The sequence below is a fragment of the Lagenorhynchus albirostris genome, chromosome 18, assembly GCF_949774975.1.
Source record: "Lagenorhynchus albirostris chromosome 18, mLagAlb1.1, whole genome shotgun sequence".
NCBI lineage: Eukaryota > Metazoa > Chordata > Mammalia > Artiodactyla > Delphinidae > Lagenorhynchus > Lagenorhynchus albirostris.
In genome coordinates this window covers 74,953,229-74,968,646 of record NC_083112.1, presented here as the reverse complement: position 1 = coordinate 74,968,646, position 15,418 = coordinate 74,953,229, and the positions used below count along the sequence as shown (strand labels likewise).

The window sequence follows — 15,418 nt, the reverse complement described above, 5'->3', positions numbered from 1 at the left end:
GGAAATCACATCTCTCCTTTTTTACCTCCTGTAAATCCCATGAAAGAAACACAGATGTGTGTTCTCCAAAATAACTGCAAGGGATGCCCAAAGCAACTGAGATCACACTGAAGTTGAGCATAAAAGTGCAGAGAAAAAGCAAAGGAAATAGTCAATGGCCTGGAACAGCAAAGTTCACACAGAGTCAGCAAAATCAACTCGCTAAAGGTGAGGAGGCCCGCACACACACACACACAGAAGTCTACAAACAAACAAACAGGAAATGTCAATGTAAGCTAAAAGAATTTGGGAAATTAGGGGGGGAAAGGGCTCACTTAAATGAAAGTAAAAGTTTCAGAAGGGAAAATAGGTTTCACACAAAACAAAATGAGATGGAAATTTAAAAAAGAGTTAAGAATTTGAGAAAAATTGTAAAACTATAGAATATAAAAGATAGGTAATGAATTACCAGCATATACATAATTGGAACCCAGAGAGACAAAACAAAAACAACAAAAAGTCAAGCAGAACAAGCACTTAGAGCTACTGCAGAATTAAAAGGCCCATTACGTGCCAGAGAAAGTTGATTCAGAGTTTTATTAGTTTCTTATTGCAGCTGTAACAAACTACCACAAACTTAGTGGCTTAAAACAATACACATTTATTATCTCCCGTTTGAAACATCTGAAGTCTCACTGGGCAAAAGTCAAGGTGTTGGCAAGTTGTGTTCTTTCTGGACGCTGGAATGTCCATCCCTTGCCTTTTCCAGCTTCTACAGTCTGCCTGCTTTCCTGGGCTTGTGGCCCTTCCTCTTCCCAGACAGCAATCACATCATTCTGAACTCTGTTTTCATCGCCACATCACCTTCTCCGACTCTGACCCTGCTAACTCTCTCATACAAGGACCTTTGTGATTATACTGCGACCACACGGATAATCCAGGATAATATGCCCAAATTCCTTATCTTAATCACATCTTCCTAGTCCCTTTTGCCAGGTGAGGTAAGAAACTCACAGGTTTCAGGGATTACAGTGTGGACATGTCTGAGGAAGTATTCTTCTACCCACCACAATAGTCTACCTTCAGATACATAATAAAATAAGTACTGAAACTTTAAGGTAAATATATACTTCTTTGTGTAACTAGGCAAGATAGTCAAGCCACTTATGAGAAGGAATTTTCTCTTACTTTAGTTTTCTTCAAAGTGCATATAATGCCAAAGGCAAAAGACAGTGGAGAAATTCCTACAAGCTACCCAGGTAAAGAAAGGGTAAACTGAGGATTTCATACCCAGGCATCTGTCCTTAAAGTATAAAAACTACAAGGAAACAGCTTTATTAATGCAAACACTAAGAGAGCATTGTTCTCCTGTGGCGATTTTGAATAAACTAGTAGAAAACAAAATTCAGGAAACTAAGATATGAATGAGGAAACCATAGCAAAAGGACTTGCAATGGGTATTGAATATATTTACTCTAAAAACACATAAAGAGGATGGTTTGATGATAAAGAATAGAACAGTTTTATGCCATGACAATGTAGAGATTATATAACTAGCAAATACTGAGAAGTAGTGGAGAAAAAAATGTTGACAGTAAATTCATCAACTGCCTCATTTGTAACAGCTGGGGCTCAAAGGTTATAAAGTTGAGAGATCAAGTAATAGAAATATAAACATTGTAACAGTATGTAGATAAGCATTAAGAAATGTAATACCACTATCCAAAAATTGGATGGTGGAGGACAGGAATGATAGAGAAAATAAAGAAAAATCATATTTAATTTTATTACAGACCAGAGTAGACAATCAATATATATTATCTAAAGATATAATTATAGATGTCAGAGTAACATCATGAAAAATGACAGAGTACAAAGCTCAAAAATAAGTCCCTTTGTGGAGGCAAGGCTATACAATGGAGAAAAGACAGTCTCTTCAATAAGTGGTGCTGGGAAAACTGCACAGCTACATGTAAAAGAATGAAATTAGAACATTCCCTAACACCATACACAAAAATAAACTCAAAATGGATTAGAGACCTAAATGTAAGACTGGACACTAAAACTCTTAGAGGAAAACATAGGCAGAACACTCTTTGACATAAATCACAGCAAGATCTTTTTGGATCCACCTCCTAGAGTAATGGAAATAAAAACAAAAATAAACAAATGGACCCTAATGAAACTTCAAAGCTTTGGCATAGCAAAGGAAACCATAAACAAGACGAAAAGACAACCCTCAGAATGGGAGAAAATATTTGCAAATGAATCAACTGACAAAGGATTAATCTCCAAAATTTACAAGCAGCTCATGCAGCTCCATATCAAAAAAACAAACAACTCAATCCAAAAATGGGCAGAAGACCTAAACAGACATTTTCCCCAAAAAGACATACAGATGGCCAAGAAGCACATGAAAGCTGTGCAACATCACTAATTATTAGAGAAATGCAAATCAAAACTACAATGAGGTATCACCTCACACCAGTTAGAATGGGAATCATCAGAAAATCTACAAACAACAAATGCGGGAGAGGGTGTGGAGAAAAGGGAACCGTCTTGCACTGTTGGTGGGAATGTAAATTGATACAGCGGAGGACAGTATGGAGGTTTCTTAAAAAACTAAAAATAGAATTACCATGTGACCCAGCAATCCCACTACTGGGCATATACCCAGAGAAAACCATAACTCAAAAAGACACATGCACCCCAATGTTCACTGCAGCAATATTTACAATAGCCAGGTCATGGAAGCAACCTAAATGCCCATCAACAGACAAATGGATAAAGAAGATGTGGTACATATATACAACAGAATATTACTCAGCCATAAAAAGGAACAAAACTGGGTCATTTGTAGAGACGTGGATGGACCTAAAGAGTGTCATACAGAGTGAAGTAAGTCAGAAAGAGAAAAACAAACATTGTATATTAACACATATATGTGGAACCTAGAAAAATGGTACAGATGAACTGGTTTGCAGGGCAGAAATTGAGACACAGATGTAGAGAACAAACGTATGGACACCAAGGGGGGAAAGTGGCATCGGGGGTGGTGGTGGTGGGATGAATTGGGAGATTGGGATTGACATATATATACTAATATGTATAAAATGGATAACTAATAAGAACCTGCTGTATAAAAAAAATAAATAAAATAAAATTCAAAAATCAAAAAAAGATAAAGAAAAGTCCCTTTGCTAAGGCAGCAATTAAACTTGCAAGAACTTACAGAATCCATGTTTTTGGATATATGAAATCTAGTGAAAAACTTATAGAAACCAAGGGAGTGTTTAATGAAACAAAAGGTGTAAATTTCAGTAAGAAAGTATTGTGGTATTTCTGCTTACTCATGTACCACCCCTCATTCTCCTGCTTAGTGGCAGACATGGAGATGGTGGCCTGAGTTCCAGTTGGTGTCTTGCTGATGCCAGGAAGTGCAATACTCACTTTGTTCTCAAAACATTGTGACTCTGGATTTTGACCTGCCTGGAGTTTCCATTTAGATGGGAGCAGCTCCTCAGGCTGCTGTCAGTCAAAAGCTTTACAGAAATACACTACCTGTAGCCACCTGTAACAAGGAGCAGTGGACAGGGCAAGCAGCAGGCTGACAAAAAGCCTGAGAAGGATGAGGCTAAGGAGGAAGATACTTCAAGGAATAAGGGCTTTGAAGGGTTACCACATACACCAAGGAATCTGCAGTGGATTGTGCATGACCAGAGCAGGATGCATGTTCAGAAAACACCTGAAAGAACCCTAAGCTAACATCTCTAGTCGATCTTTGCTCTTTGCTCAAGCAGGATGGGAAGTCTAAGGCACAGTTGCTGGTAGCCTAGCTAAATGTTGAAGGAGTGCCCCAACCCAGAGATAATCTGCTCAGAAAAAGGGAGTTTGGTTTTTGTTGTTGTTGGTCGTTTTGGTTTTGGTTCCTGGCATTAAAGTAAATCTCTATCAGGATTAGGATTGGAGATCAAAGAATCCCCAACAGGATTACTGCAGAGATAACAGAAAAAACACTTCAGTGACCACACAGAACAAGGAGTACAGTTTATTTTTTAAAAAAATATTTTGGAAAATTCAATAAACAAATGGACAACTGCAGCCCACAACAATCAACAACAGCAAACCCTGGGGATGGGATTTCCAGAGTTACCACACTGTAATATTCAAATTGTCCAATTTACAAAGAAAAATATAAAGCATACAAACAAACAGAAAATTATGGACCATTCACAGGGAAAAAAATTGGCAGAAATCATTCCTGAGGAAGCCCAGATATTGGACTTGCTAGACAAAGATATTACATATTTTAAATATGTTTAAAGAGCTAAAGGATACCATGGACAGAGAACTTAAGAAAACTGAGAGAAAAGTGTATGAACAAATAGACACTATCAGTTAAGAGATAAAAATTATTGTAAAAGGAACCAAACTCTTTCTTTAAAAAGAAGTTGTGGAGCTAAAAATTAAAATAGCTGAAATAAAATTTTTACTGGAGAGGTTACGTTACACAGCAGAGTTCACCAGGCAGAAGATGGAATCGGCAAACTTGAATATAGGACGACTGAAATTATCCAGTCTGAGTAGAAGAAATAAAAAGGAATAAAAGGAAGTGAAAAGAGCATAAAGGACCCACAGGACACTCTCCTTCAGACTAATATATGCATTATAGGAGTCCCAGAAGGAGAAGAGAAAAAGGCAGAAAGAATATTTGCAAAAATAATGGCCAAACTCTTCCCAACTTTGTAGAAAGAATGAATCTACATATCCACAAAGCTGAATGAATTTCAAGGAGAATAAACTTAAAGAGATCCACGCCAAGATGCATTATAACTAGCAGCTGGAAGACAAAGGCAAGCACAGAATTTCGAAAGTAGCAAGAGAAAAGCAATTCCTCAAGTACAAGGGATGCTCCATAAGATCAACAGCTGTTTTCTCACTTGAAACTATGTCATCAAAAGGCAGTGGGATGACATATTTAAGGTTCTGAATGAGGAATTATGCCAGTTAGATGGTAGAGTAGGGAGACTTACCTCTCATCCCTCCACAGAAATGCTGATTTAACAATAATATTGTTATCAAAATACCGTGAAGAGACATTCAGGATCCAACTAAGAAGTAGAAGCAGCCTAGAGGAGCACAAACTGAGAAGCAGTCGTATTTATACAGGTAAGAAAAGCAATTTCAATTTACTCACATCAGTCCCTCCTCCAGACAGGCTTAGCTCCACCCCAAGAAGACTGCCTCAAGCCCATGATTCTCGCATGGAGGGATGGTGAGGTTGGATTGTGCACAAGGCCTCAGGGCCTCCTAGGGTGCCTTCTGAGGAACTGGTTTCTATCTTGCCTCGTACTGAGCACTGAACAACCAAAGATCTTGGTCCCTTGAGACAGTTAGAAACAAAAAAGGGGAGTGCATCCCCTTATAGTCAGAAATTTTTTTGTCGTGATTGTGGAAAAGCAGAGAACTGATACTTTTCCTCCGGAGGGAAGGAAGGACGCAAAGGGGCTTTGCTCCCAGCCCTAGAGTGACTAACACTGAGCACTGCTGACAGTGAAAGTGTATCCCAGTCAAAATCAGTCCAAGAAGATGGGGAGAAGTAGCTCCTTCTTCAAATGCACAGACAACAAAGCAAATCTACAAGGAATATGAGGAATCGAGAAAACACAACACAAAGGAAGGAAAAAAATCTCCAGTAAACGTGAGAGAAATGGCTATAATGAGTTGTAGATCACTTTTAACTCTAGTAAATATAAAAGTTAAAAGACAAAAGTATTTTTTAAAAAAGAATTATGACTACAATAATGTGTTAATACATACACAAGATAAGCTGATGTAAGTTGTCACATTAACAAGCTAAAGTGTAGGGGAGGGAGAAGTAAAAGTGCAGTTCTGGGATAAGATCAAAGTTAAGTTGTTATTAGCTTAAAGTAGACTATTATCACTAGGTTGTTTTATGTAAACCCCATGGTCAGCAGAAATAAAAACCTGTAGTAGATACAAAAAATGTAAAGAGAATCAAAGCATACCACTACAAAAAATAATCAGAGAACACAGAGAAAGACATTAAGAGAGGAAGAAAGGAACAAATGAACTGTGAAACAGCCAGAAAACAATTAACAAAAGGGAAATAATAAGTCTTCATTATCAATAATTACTTTAAATGTAAATGGATTAAATTCCCCAGTCAAAACACACAGAGTGGCTGAATGGATTGGAAAGAACAAAATCCAATCATATGTTGCCTACAATAGACTCACTGTAGCTTTAAGGACACACATAGACTGAAAGTGAAGGGTTGGAAAACAATATTCCATTCGAATGGTAAACAAGAAAGAAGAAGTGGCTTTTCTTAAATCAGACAAAATAGATTTTAAGTCAAAACCTGTCACATGAGACAAAGAGGGTCATTATGTAATGATAAATGGATCAATTCATCAAGGGGATATAACAAATATAAATATATATGCACTCAACAGTGGAGCTCCTAAATATGTAAAACAAATATTAACAGATCTGAAAGAAGAAATAGACAGCAATACAACAACAATAGGATAATTCAGTACCCCATTTTCAACAACGGATAGATCACCCAAAAGAAAATCAGTAAGGATATAGCATACTTGAACAACCCTGCAGACTAAATGATCTTAACAGATATATAGAGAACATTCTAGCCTACTGTAGCAAAATATACATTCTTAAGTGCACAAGGAAAATTCTCTAAGATAGATGAAATGTTAGGACACAAAATAAGTCTTAACAAATTAAAGGAGACTGAAATCATATCAAGCATCTTTTCCAACTAAAATGGTATGAAACCAGAAATCAGTAACAGGAGAAAATTTGAAAAACTCACAAATATGTGGAAATTAAACAATACACTCCTGAACAACCAGGGAGTCAAAAAAGAAATCAAAAGGCAAATCAAAAAATATCTTAAGACAAATAAAAATGAAAACACAACATACCAAAACTTATAGGATGCAGTAAAGCAGTACTGCTGCAGTGTCCACACACACTAACATTTACACGTTCAAGGTTTACTGGCATCACAATGCATCAGCCCAAATGGCAAAGCACCCAGATAAGCACCCAGATCTTCCAAGGAAGATCAATGTAGAGCAGCCACCACGCCAGGAAGATCGTAACACTCTGTGAAATTCAAGCTCACAATGGAGTAGCAGCTTCATATTTTTTGCATGATTTATAGCATTTCTGGTTTCGGCCAAATGTGTAAAACAAACCTTTTCCAAGTTATATTTTTTAATTGGTCCTTAGGGTCTTCTTCTGGCTCTATTTTAATTCTTAGGGAACAATCTGCTACCTAATAAAAGTTGCAAACATATGACTTTGGAAGATGCAGAACAATAAATAATGAGAGAATTTCAAATAGTTTATTATTTGGGTTACATTTAGGATAATTAAAGTCACATAGAAAAATATAGATGAAAGGCAGCGTTCCCAGGAATCACTGCAAAGGCCAATCCAAATTCATTATCTTTCTTGTGTCTCCACTCCTGGCCCCCAGCTTAACTTCCTGACACTTCTGAACTCCCCCTTGTGGTTCACAACCCAAATATTCCCTTGCCCCCCCGCCCCGCCTGCTTTATTTTTCTCCATACCATTTAATTTTATCATTCTACATTTTACTCGTTCATTTGTTTGCTTTTCTGTTTTCCCTTCATGAGAAGGTAAATTCCATAAAAATGAGGACCTATATATATGTTTCACTGCTGAACCCCAACACCCACACAGTAACTGGAACACTGTATGTTTTTAACCAGTATATGTAAAATATAAAGCAATAATTTCACACTGGAGATTTATCACAAAATGTTATATTTGTACATATACTTATTGATAAATTAATATACAATGTATGTTCAGTTTTATCTTCATCCTATTGCAATATTCTACAACCTAATATAACAGAGAATGAATGTTTGTGAAGAGGATCCTGAGGCACCATAGAGGCCAAAATCATTTCTAAATAATAAAATACTGAATTTGATTTAGTACTGATTTTGCTTTATCATGTGCTACTTATTTAAAATTTGTACGTATTAGTATCCTTAAGGTAATTCTGTTAGGTTATTACATTAGCCTAAATATTTACTCCCCAATCATTTTAAATAAATTTATTATTTTAAATCTGATTGTAAGAAATTTTGAGGCAGATAGGTGATTTGAGATGGAGTTTGAATACAATCTTTAGACTTGAAATGTACAGGTAATTGGACTGAATTGAATTCTAAGTGGAAACGTTCCTGGGAATATTTTATTACCTTTTCGTATGGTAGGCGTGTCACTGTCTGCAATCAATTGCAAGCAGTCTTGAGTGACTGAAAAGCAAAAATATATCATTTTAGCTACTTGAATAGAAATAGTAAGGGAATAAAGATGACCAAGAATACAGAGCTGTAAACCCACTCTTCCAGTGACACCAAATCAGTTATACTTTCTATATTGCTTGTATGCTCTTCTTAAAATTACTATAGGAAATGTGCCCACAGGTTCTTAATATAACTCGTACTTGAAATACAATATGTACTTGAAATTCAAGCTTTAGAAAAACTCTATATGCTGTTGAAATACAGTAAGTATATTATCTGAACAGTTTAGCTTAACTTATTCTAAAATGTTATGCCTGTATAGAAAGCAAGTTTAGCCACTGTCATTTGTTTTTCAATTCTCTCAAATACACAAGCCAAATTATCAGATTACTCTAAAATGATTTTTTGTTTTAAAAAATCTAACATTAAGTAACAACTCACTAGTACTGAAACTATCACTATTAACATTACTGAAAATAAAAATAATTGCTAAAATGCATTGAGCTAATATAAATCCAGGCAACTTCACAAAAATCCCAAGATTTACATACTGGAAACTACGTCATGGAAAGTGTAAACAACCTGTCCAGTCCCCAGGGATAGAAAGTGACAGGGCCAGAATTTAATCACGCCTGTTTCACTGTGGAACCAAAGTCAGGCTTTTGGTAAAATGTTTTGGACTAGAAAGAGAAAGAGAGCTACAACGTCTTTTTAGGATAAAATGGAAGATTTCCCTGACACTGCATCACCAGTAAAGCTTCTGGGAAGCATCAATTCACATCACACATCACATATAGAATATAACCCAGAGTATTCCAAAGAATACGTAACTATGCTATTAAATAAAGACAATGCCTTTGGGTAACAGCAAAATAGGTACACTGCCTGTAGGAAAAGGAAACAAAGCAGCAAAGATCTACGGCAAATATGGAACATGAACCTAAGTATATGCCTATTTTAAATTAAGAAAATATTAGTTTAGGTCGTTTATTATATAGCAAATATTTTATTCTGCATTGAAGTAATGCTTTAAAAACATGCTTTGCAATGTATACACTTCAGGAGCTTATTAACACAGTGGAGAGTTCCTGCTGCAAGTCACTAATGGAAAACGTGGAATAACAGATGTAATAATTATGTAATATTCTGAAGCTGTGCAAATGCATAGGCCTAAAAAGAATACTGTTACAGGCAGTGATCACATACGAAAATCTGCTAAGAAACTTCCCTGGTATTTAAAGGTAGAACTATAATGATAAAAACTGCAATTCCTTTATAACCACGAGACTTTTCTAACACATTTTTATGTTAATGTGATGGTTTGGATAGGAGCGCAACATTTTGGCCACTTTGTGGTTCTTTTATTGACCTGGAAAACAATGGCAGCGATGTCTATGCCACAGGGAAATGTGACTCATTACTGCAGTTACTATGGCAGACCCTCTGCCACAGAAAATATGGAAAAGCATCGTAACAGGCAGAATAGCTGTGAATAAGGACAGCTTGAAAGAAAGGAACCACAGAACATCCAAAGCAGCCAAAGTCTGAAAAGCACGAGGTCTAGAGTCACCATATTAAACCTATTTTTCTAACAAACACTTCTTGAGGAATTACTACATACAAGGCACCATGATAAGTTTCGTGAGGGATGCAAGGGCCAATCAGAGCATGAAAAGCTCTAATCTTTCCTCCACAATGAAAAAGAAGAGGATCTTGACGAAAGTCAAAGTTAAATTTCCAAATTTTCCATCTTTCCTTTGTCATGTGCATGCATATTGTAAAGATTAAGTGAGATAATACATCTGAAACATTTAGTACTGTACTTGGGACATAATAATTGCAAAGTCAATCTTGGCTATTATTAGTGGTATTGTTCTTAGTAGCATCGAACCAAATAAACTGGGAACACAAGGGAAGGACATTAGGAGAGCAAGAAGACCAAGTGAAGCTGATACAGGGCCCAAGGAAATACAAGAAATACTATTTCTTGTTCTTTTTTTGGCCACACGAGGCACCTGGGATCTTAGTTCCCCAGCCAGGAGTCCAACACTTGCCCCCTGCACCCCTGCAGTGGAAACGCGGAGTCTTAACCTCTGGACCGCCAGGGAAGTCCCTAGAAATACTATTCCAATTAGCCCTCTCCTTGACTGTTTCCACAAACTCCTGTGGGAGACTTACCTTTTCTATTTAGACAGAAAGGGGTTTACCTAATGAGTGCTGCCTGGAAACTACCAAACTGATACGAAAGTATCTGAATTTTAATCTCCAAAGCCCAACTAAAACTTGGCCACAACCTACACACTGAAAAACTATGGTCTATTCTATCACACAGTAGCAGAAATCTAACTTTCAGAAGAAAATACACTATGGAGAGAAATTTTTATTTCATGAAATACTCTTCAGAAAAGAAAATGAGATATTAAAATGACAGCTCAAGAGTAGTGTTTGAATTATACTCACTAAAGCGAGTGCTATTCATTAGTTTTCCTTATTCCAGAGAAAGTCACTGGGCTTTTCAAGGAGATAAGTTCTTGGAAATAAGAACAGGACTTTCCATCCTGCCCTCATTAGATGCTGTTCAGGTCCCATCAACCCTATCAGTGCTACTTACCTCTTCAGCTTTCAACTCTTCCTTTTAAGGAAATTTGATATCTATTATCAACTTATCTCCAGTTCAGTCTTTGAGGACTCTCTTTCCAATTCAACATAGATCTGATTTTAGACTATAGATTATTGCTCACAAAAAGTTGGCCAAGAGAGCAGTACTCTTTTTGTATCTCCCAATAGCATAGATATCCAACCACAATAGTTTTGCGAATGCATAGTCTAATATAAGAAACATAATATTGATAACAATTGTAGTATTAATTGACTGTGTTTGGTTTTCAAATGCCTTTCACACATCTTTCCTGCTGCTACAGTTGAGGGGAATTATACAAGAGTTTGAGAATGGTTTATCTTTTTAACTAAGCAAGGCAGTAGCATACATTAAAACATTTCTGTGTCAATGGGGAGACACATTTCTAAATATATATATATATATATGTATATATATCTCATAATGATGTGAGAACCACAGATAATTAATCTTAAGTACATTTTTACAGCATAAGAAAATTTACTCATAATATTAAACCATGTGAAAAATATTTCTAAAAACAAAACATTATATTGATGACAAAACTAGCTTACAAAAGAGAATTCCTAAAATAAGAACTTTTAGACAAAAGTCATTTTCTATTGCTCAATATTTGATATAATAAAATCCAACCAACTACACAATTAGAATAGTGGTTGGACTGATTGAGATTGAAAGCCACCTTTTAAAGTGGCTTTTAATCAGGAAAAGAGATTTATAGGTTTATGGAATTGCTAATATCTGTTGTATTGTTTTCTGCGTTGGAACCAAACCTTTTCAGACTGGAATCCAGTTTATTATGCATTATTTCCACAAAGCTAAATCTAATAGAAACTACCATAAATAATGCAATTATTGCAGATTATGCGTGGTTCCCATGAAAAGCATCCCACATTAGCTTTTCCCATTACTCGTGTCCTGTCCATATGACCTACACCCACTAACTCCCATATTTCTCACTCATCTCATTCAAGAAGCTTCTTCTAAGCTCTTCAGTCTGAGTGAGACGCCCTTCCTTCATCTTCTTTTATCTTTCTTCTTTTTTCTGTTGCCTTACTTATTACATTGTACATTTTTTCAAGAATGACGACTCTCGAGATGATGCCTCTCTTCATTTCTGTAGAGCTTTCATTCAGTACATGGAAACCATGACAAATGTAGGAGTTGGAATTTTCTTGAGCTAGTTTTGAATAAATCATCAGTGGCTGGAATAGTTAGTTAAGAGAAATCCCTTACAGATCTAAATATTGACCTAATGCTGGACATAGATTTATAAAGAAATCATGGTTTTAGGATAAACATTGCTACTGGAATGGGAAGACAAAATTTTAGGGGTGGAAACTGGATTATCAAGTTTTATTTGATCAGGGATAAGCAGTTTGTGTAACTGGCAACGTTTATTAAGTTACTTATTGGTAACTTACAAAAGCAATGAATTGAGAGAGTTTTGAAAGAATTTCTAGAGAGCTAGGTTGAGAAGTCTGTATCTGACTTACTAGAAAATAGAAAAAATATTAGGAATTCTTAATCTTGAGGGGGGACTGCCTGATAAATGTTGTGCCTGAGAAAGACAATACATGTGCCTATGTGTAGAATGAACTGCTGTAAAGGGAGAATGAAAGCCAAGGTTCAGCTCTTGACTGGTAATAAATATAATATGTGGGTGATTTGGTCTAAAATGCAATTACATAAGTGAAGCACCCAAGACAAACTGTGAAAAAAATTTAAAAGTTTCTGACTAATGAGTATATGTGCTTGAAGGAGAATTAAAAACTAATAATAAAAGCACGTTTTCAATTCTGGGGAATTCACAAAGATGGCGGCACTATAATGGCCTTGGAGAAGTGAGAAAGGGGTGCTGAATTTTTGGAGGGCTTGGAATGAAGCTGATAAAGTAAAAATAAATATAACGGCTAGAAGTAAAGAAATATATTTGAATTGAAGATTTTCTATGTGTATATGTGCACAGAAAGAGTCTTGACGTGAACTGGAAGTTGCCATGTACCACTCATAATATAATCATGTTCTATGACTAAAGTAAGGCAGGATATGTAAGATGGCAGCCCTCTGGATAGCCTCATAAGAGTAAAGTAACAAAAACAAAAAACCCCCCAAAAATACCATCTTCATCTCATGTTGTTTAATTTTGCAAATGATCAAATATTTTAACTTAAAATTACCAATTTTATAGTTGTCATCATCTCCACAGGATATGTTTTTTCTTCGGTCATGACTTCTTTGCATTATTTTAGGATATTTCACTTTATTTATTTATTTTTTAATTTACCTCTTGCGGTACGCGGGCCTCTCACTGTTGTGGCCTCTCCCCTTGCGGAGCACAGGCTCCGGATGCGCAGGCTCAGTGGCCATGGCTCACGGGCCCAGCCGCTCTGCGGCATGTGGGATCTTCCCGGACCGGGGCACGAACCCACGTCCCCTGCATCGGCAGGCAGACTCTCAACCACTGCGCCACCAGGGAAGCCCAGGATATTTCACTTTATTAATGACGCATACTCAGAAGGCACTGGGTATCACTAACTTACCAGTGAAGGACATTAGTTTCATAACACAGTGTGCAAACAGCTCTGAAGTCAAGGAAGGTAAAACCAAAAATAGAAATACACCTGAATACCTGGAGAAAGGTAGCAATAAATTGCACAGTTGGCTGTTACATTTTCAACTCCCGCCTGGACATTCCCACCTGAACGCCATAGTGATACCTCAAGCTTCATCTGCCTCAAATCTATTTCTTGATCTTCTCCACACACACTCACCTCTCACTCCTCTGTTTTCTCTCTTAGTGGATATATAACCGTCCTCTGAGTTGCCCAAACTAGAAACTTTATAAACATGCCTTATTTCTTCCTCCTCAATCTTGAAATTCAACTAATAACCAAGTTCTAATGGTTTGAACTTTGAACTTTCGTTCAATTAAGATTTCATCTCTCATTCATCCATTCAAAATTTTACTGAGCACTAAATTTGTGTCACATGTTGCACTTAGGGATACCAAAAAAAAAGGAGATATAATTCCTACTCCCATGGAGCTTACAATCTAGTGGGAAGAACAGGCATGAATCAGTAGCACCAAAACAGAATTAAAATTGCAACTGTAAGAGAGATACAGTGCCTAGATGGCTGTTCCAATGAGGAAGGCTTCTTTGAATGGTGGCAAGTTGGCTGAAGGAGAGAGAGAGACAGAGAGAGAGAGAGAGAGAGAGAGAGAGAGAGAGAGAGAGAGAGAGAGAGAGAGAGAGAGAGAATGGTAAGATGGAGAGCATCGTAGCCTAAATTCAGATCTTTACCCTCACCATTCTTCACAATTACCTTAGTCTACCTAGTTGTGCCTCTTCCATTTTCTACAATTCCTAGTCCATCACTTGCATTTCCTCCAGAATTATCTTCCTAAACCCAAATCCTATCTTGTCCTTTTCATGTTTATAATTCCTTCAAAGGATTTCTTTGCACACAAAATCCAAGCCTACCTGCACAGCCTCATGACCCTCCTCTCCCACCCCCGCTGTACTGAAACACACCTTCTCAGAACAGGAGGTCGGCTTCAGGTTTCCAGGACCTTGTATCTGCCATTCCCTACGGCTAAATATTCCTCACCTTTCCAACTGGTGAAACCTCATTCATGCTTCAGGGCTCAGGCCACATATCAAATCCTTCCCTGATCCTTCTAGCTAAGTATTTGATGCCATTACACTTTGCACGTACATCTATTGAAATACATTTCACTATATGTACTAATTGTTTCTATAACTGCTTCCATCCCTAGACTGTAAGTCACTTCATATTAAGGGCCATCATTTACAAATTTGCAGTGTCTGATTTACAGCACATTAAAAAAAAATCTGTGGAACAATTTAGAAAAGAAAGTAGACATCATACCAACATCTAACCTTTCCAAATAATTTTTAAAAACCCCATCCTTACATCCAAATTTATAAGACATGTTAAATCAAATTAAATTAATGTTTTAGGGAAAATAGGTCCCATTAAAAAAAAAACACCTATGTCCATGATGTCTGAACTCTGTAACAATAAATCTTTGGGTCCATGGTTTTATGGAAAACATTCTTCATAACGAATAATCTCAATAAATTTTTGAAACGTCATCCATAGAACTGTAGCATGCTATAATATTTTTAGAAGTAAATGGTTTTGTGCTATTTCTCTAGAATTTCTTACTCTCTAGTTGCCAGAAGCAGCTCTAGGGTAGTAGATAGAAGAGAAAAAAGATGAGCTGAAGTGTAGCTTCACAATTTGTGTCAGCAGATACCATGAAGCAGTTATTTTCCATTTCTTTGTCTACCTGACACAGGATAGTCAGAGGAGAGGGATGGAGAGGAGAAGAGGAAAGCCTGAACTTCAATCAGTCAACATTTGCAAAAATCCCCAAGGAGATGGCCGCTTACTATAATAAGGTCTCTTCTTGTATTTTTTCTATTTCCTGTTTTAT

At 36.7% G+C, this 15,418-nt stretch overlaps 1 protein-coding gene across 1 annotated transcript in view; it reads right to left on the bottom strand.

Annotated features, from left to right (window-relative positions):
• The window catches only part of TNFSF13B (TNF superfamily member 13b), an 82,234-nt gene that overhangs the window by 10,151 nt on the left and 56,665 nt on the right, over positions 1–15,418 (bottom strand). Inside the window, exon 6 of the mRNA XM_060129182.1 lies at positions 8,268–8,324. Within this exon, the coding sequence (XP_059985165.1) occupies positions 8,268–8,324 (57 nt within the window). The remainder of the gene's footprint in view (positions 1–8,267; positions 8,325–15,418) is intronic.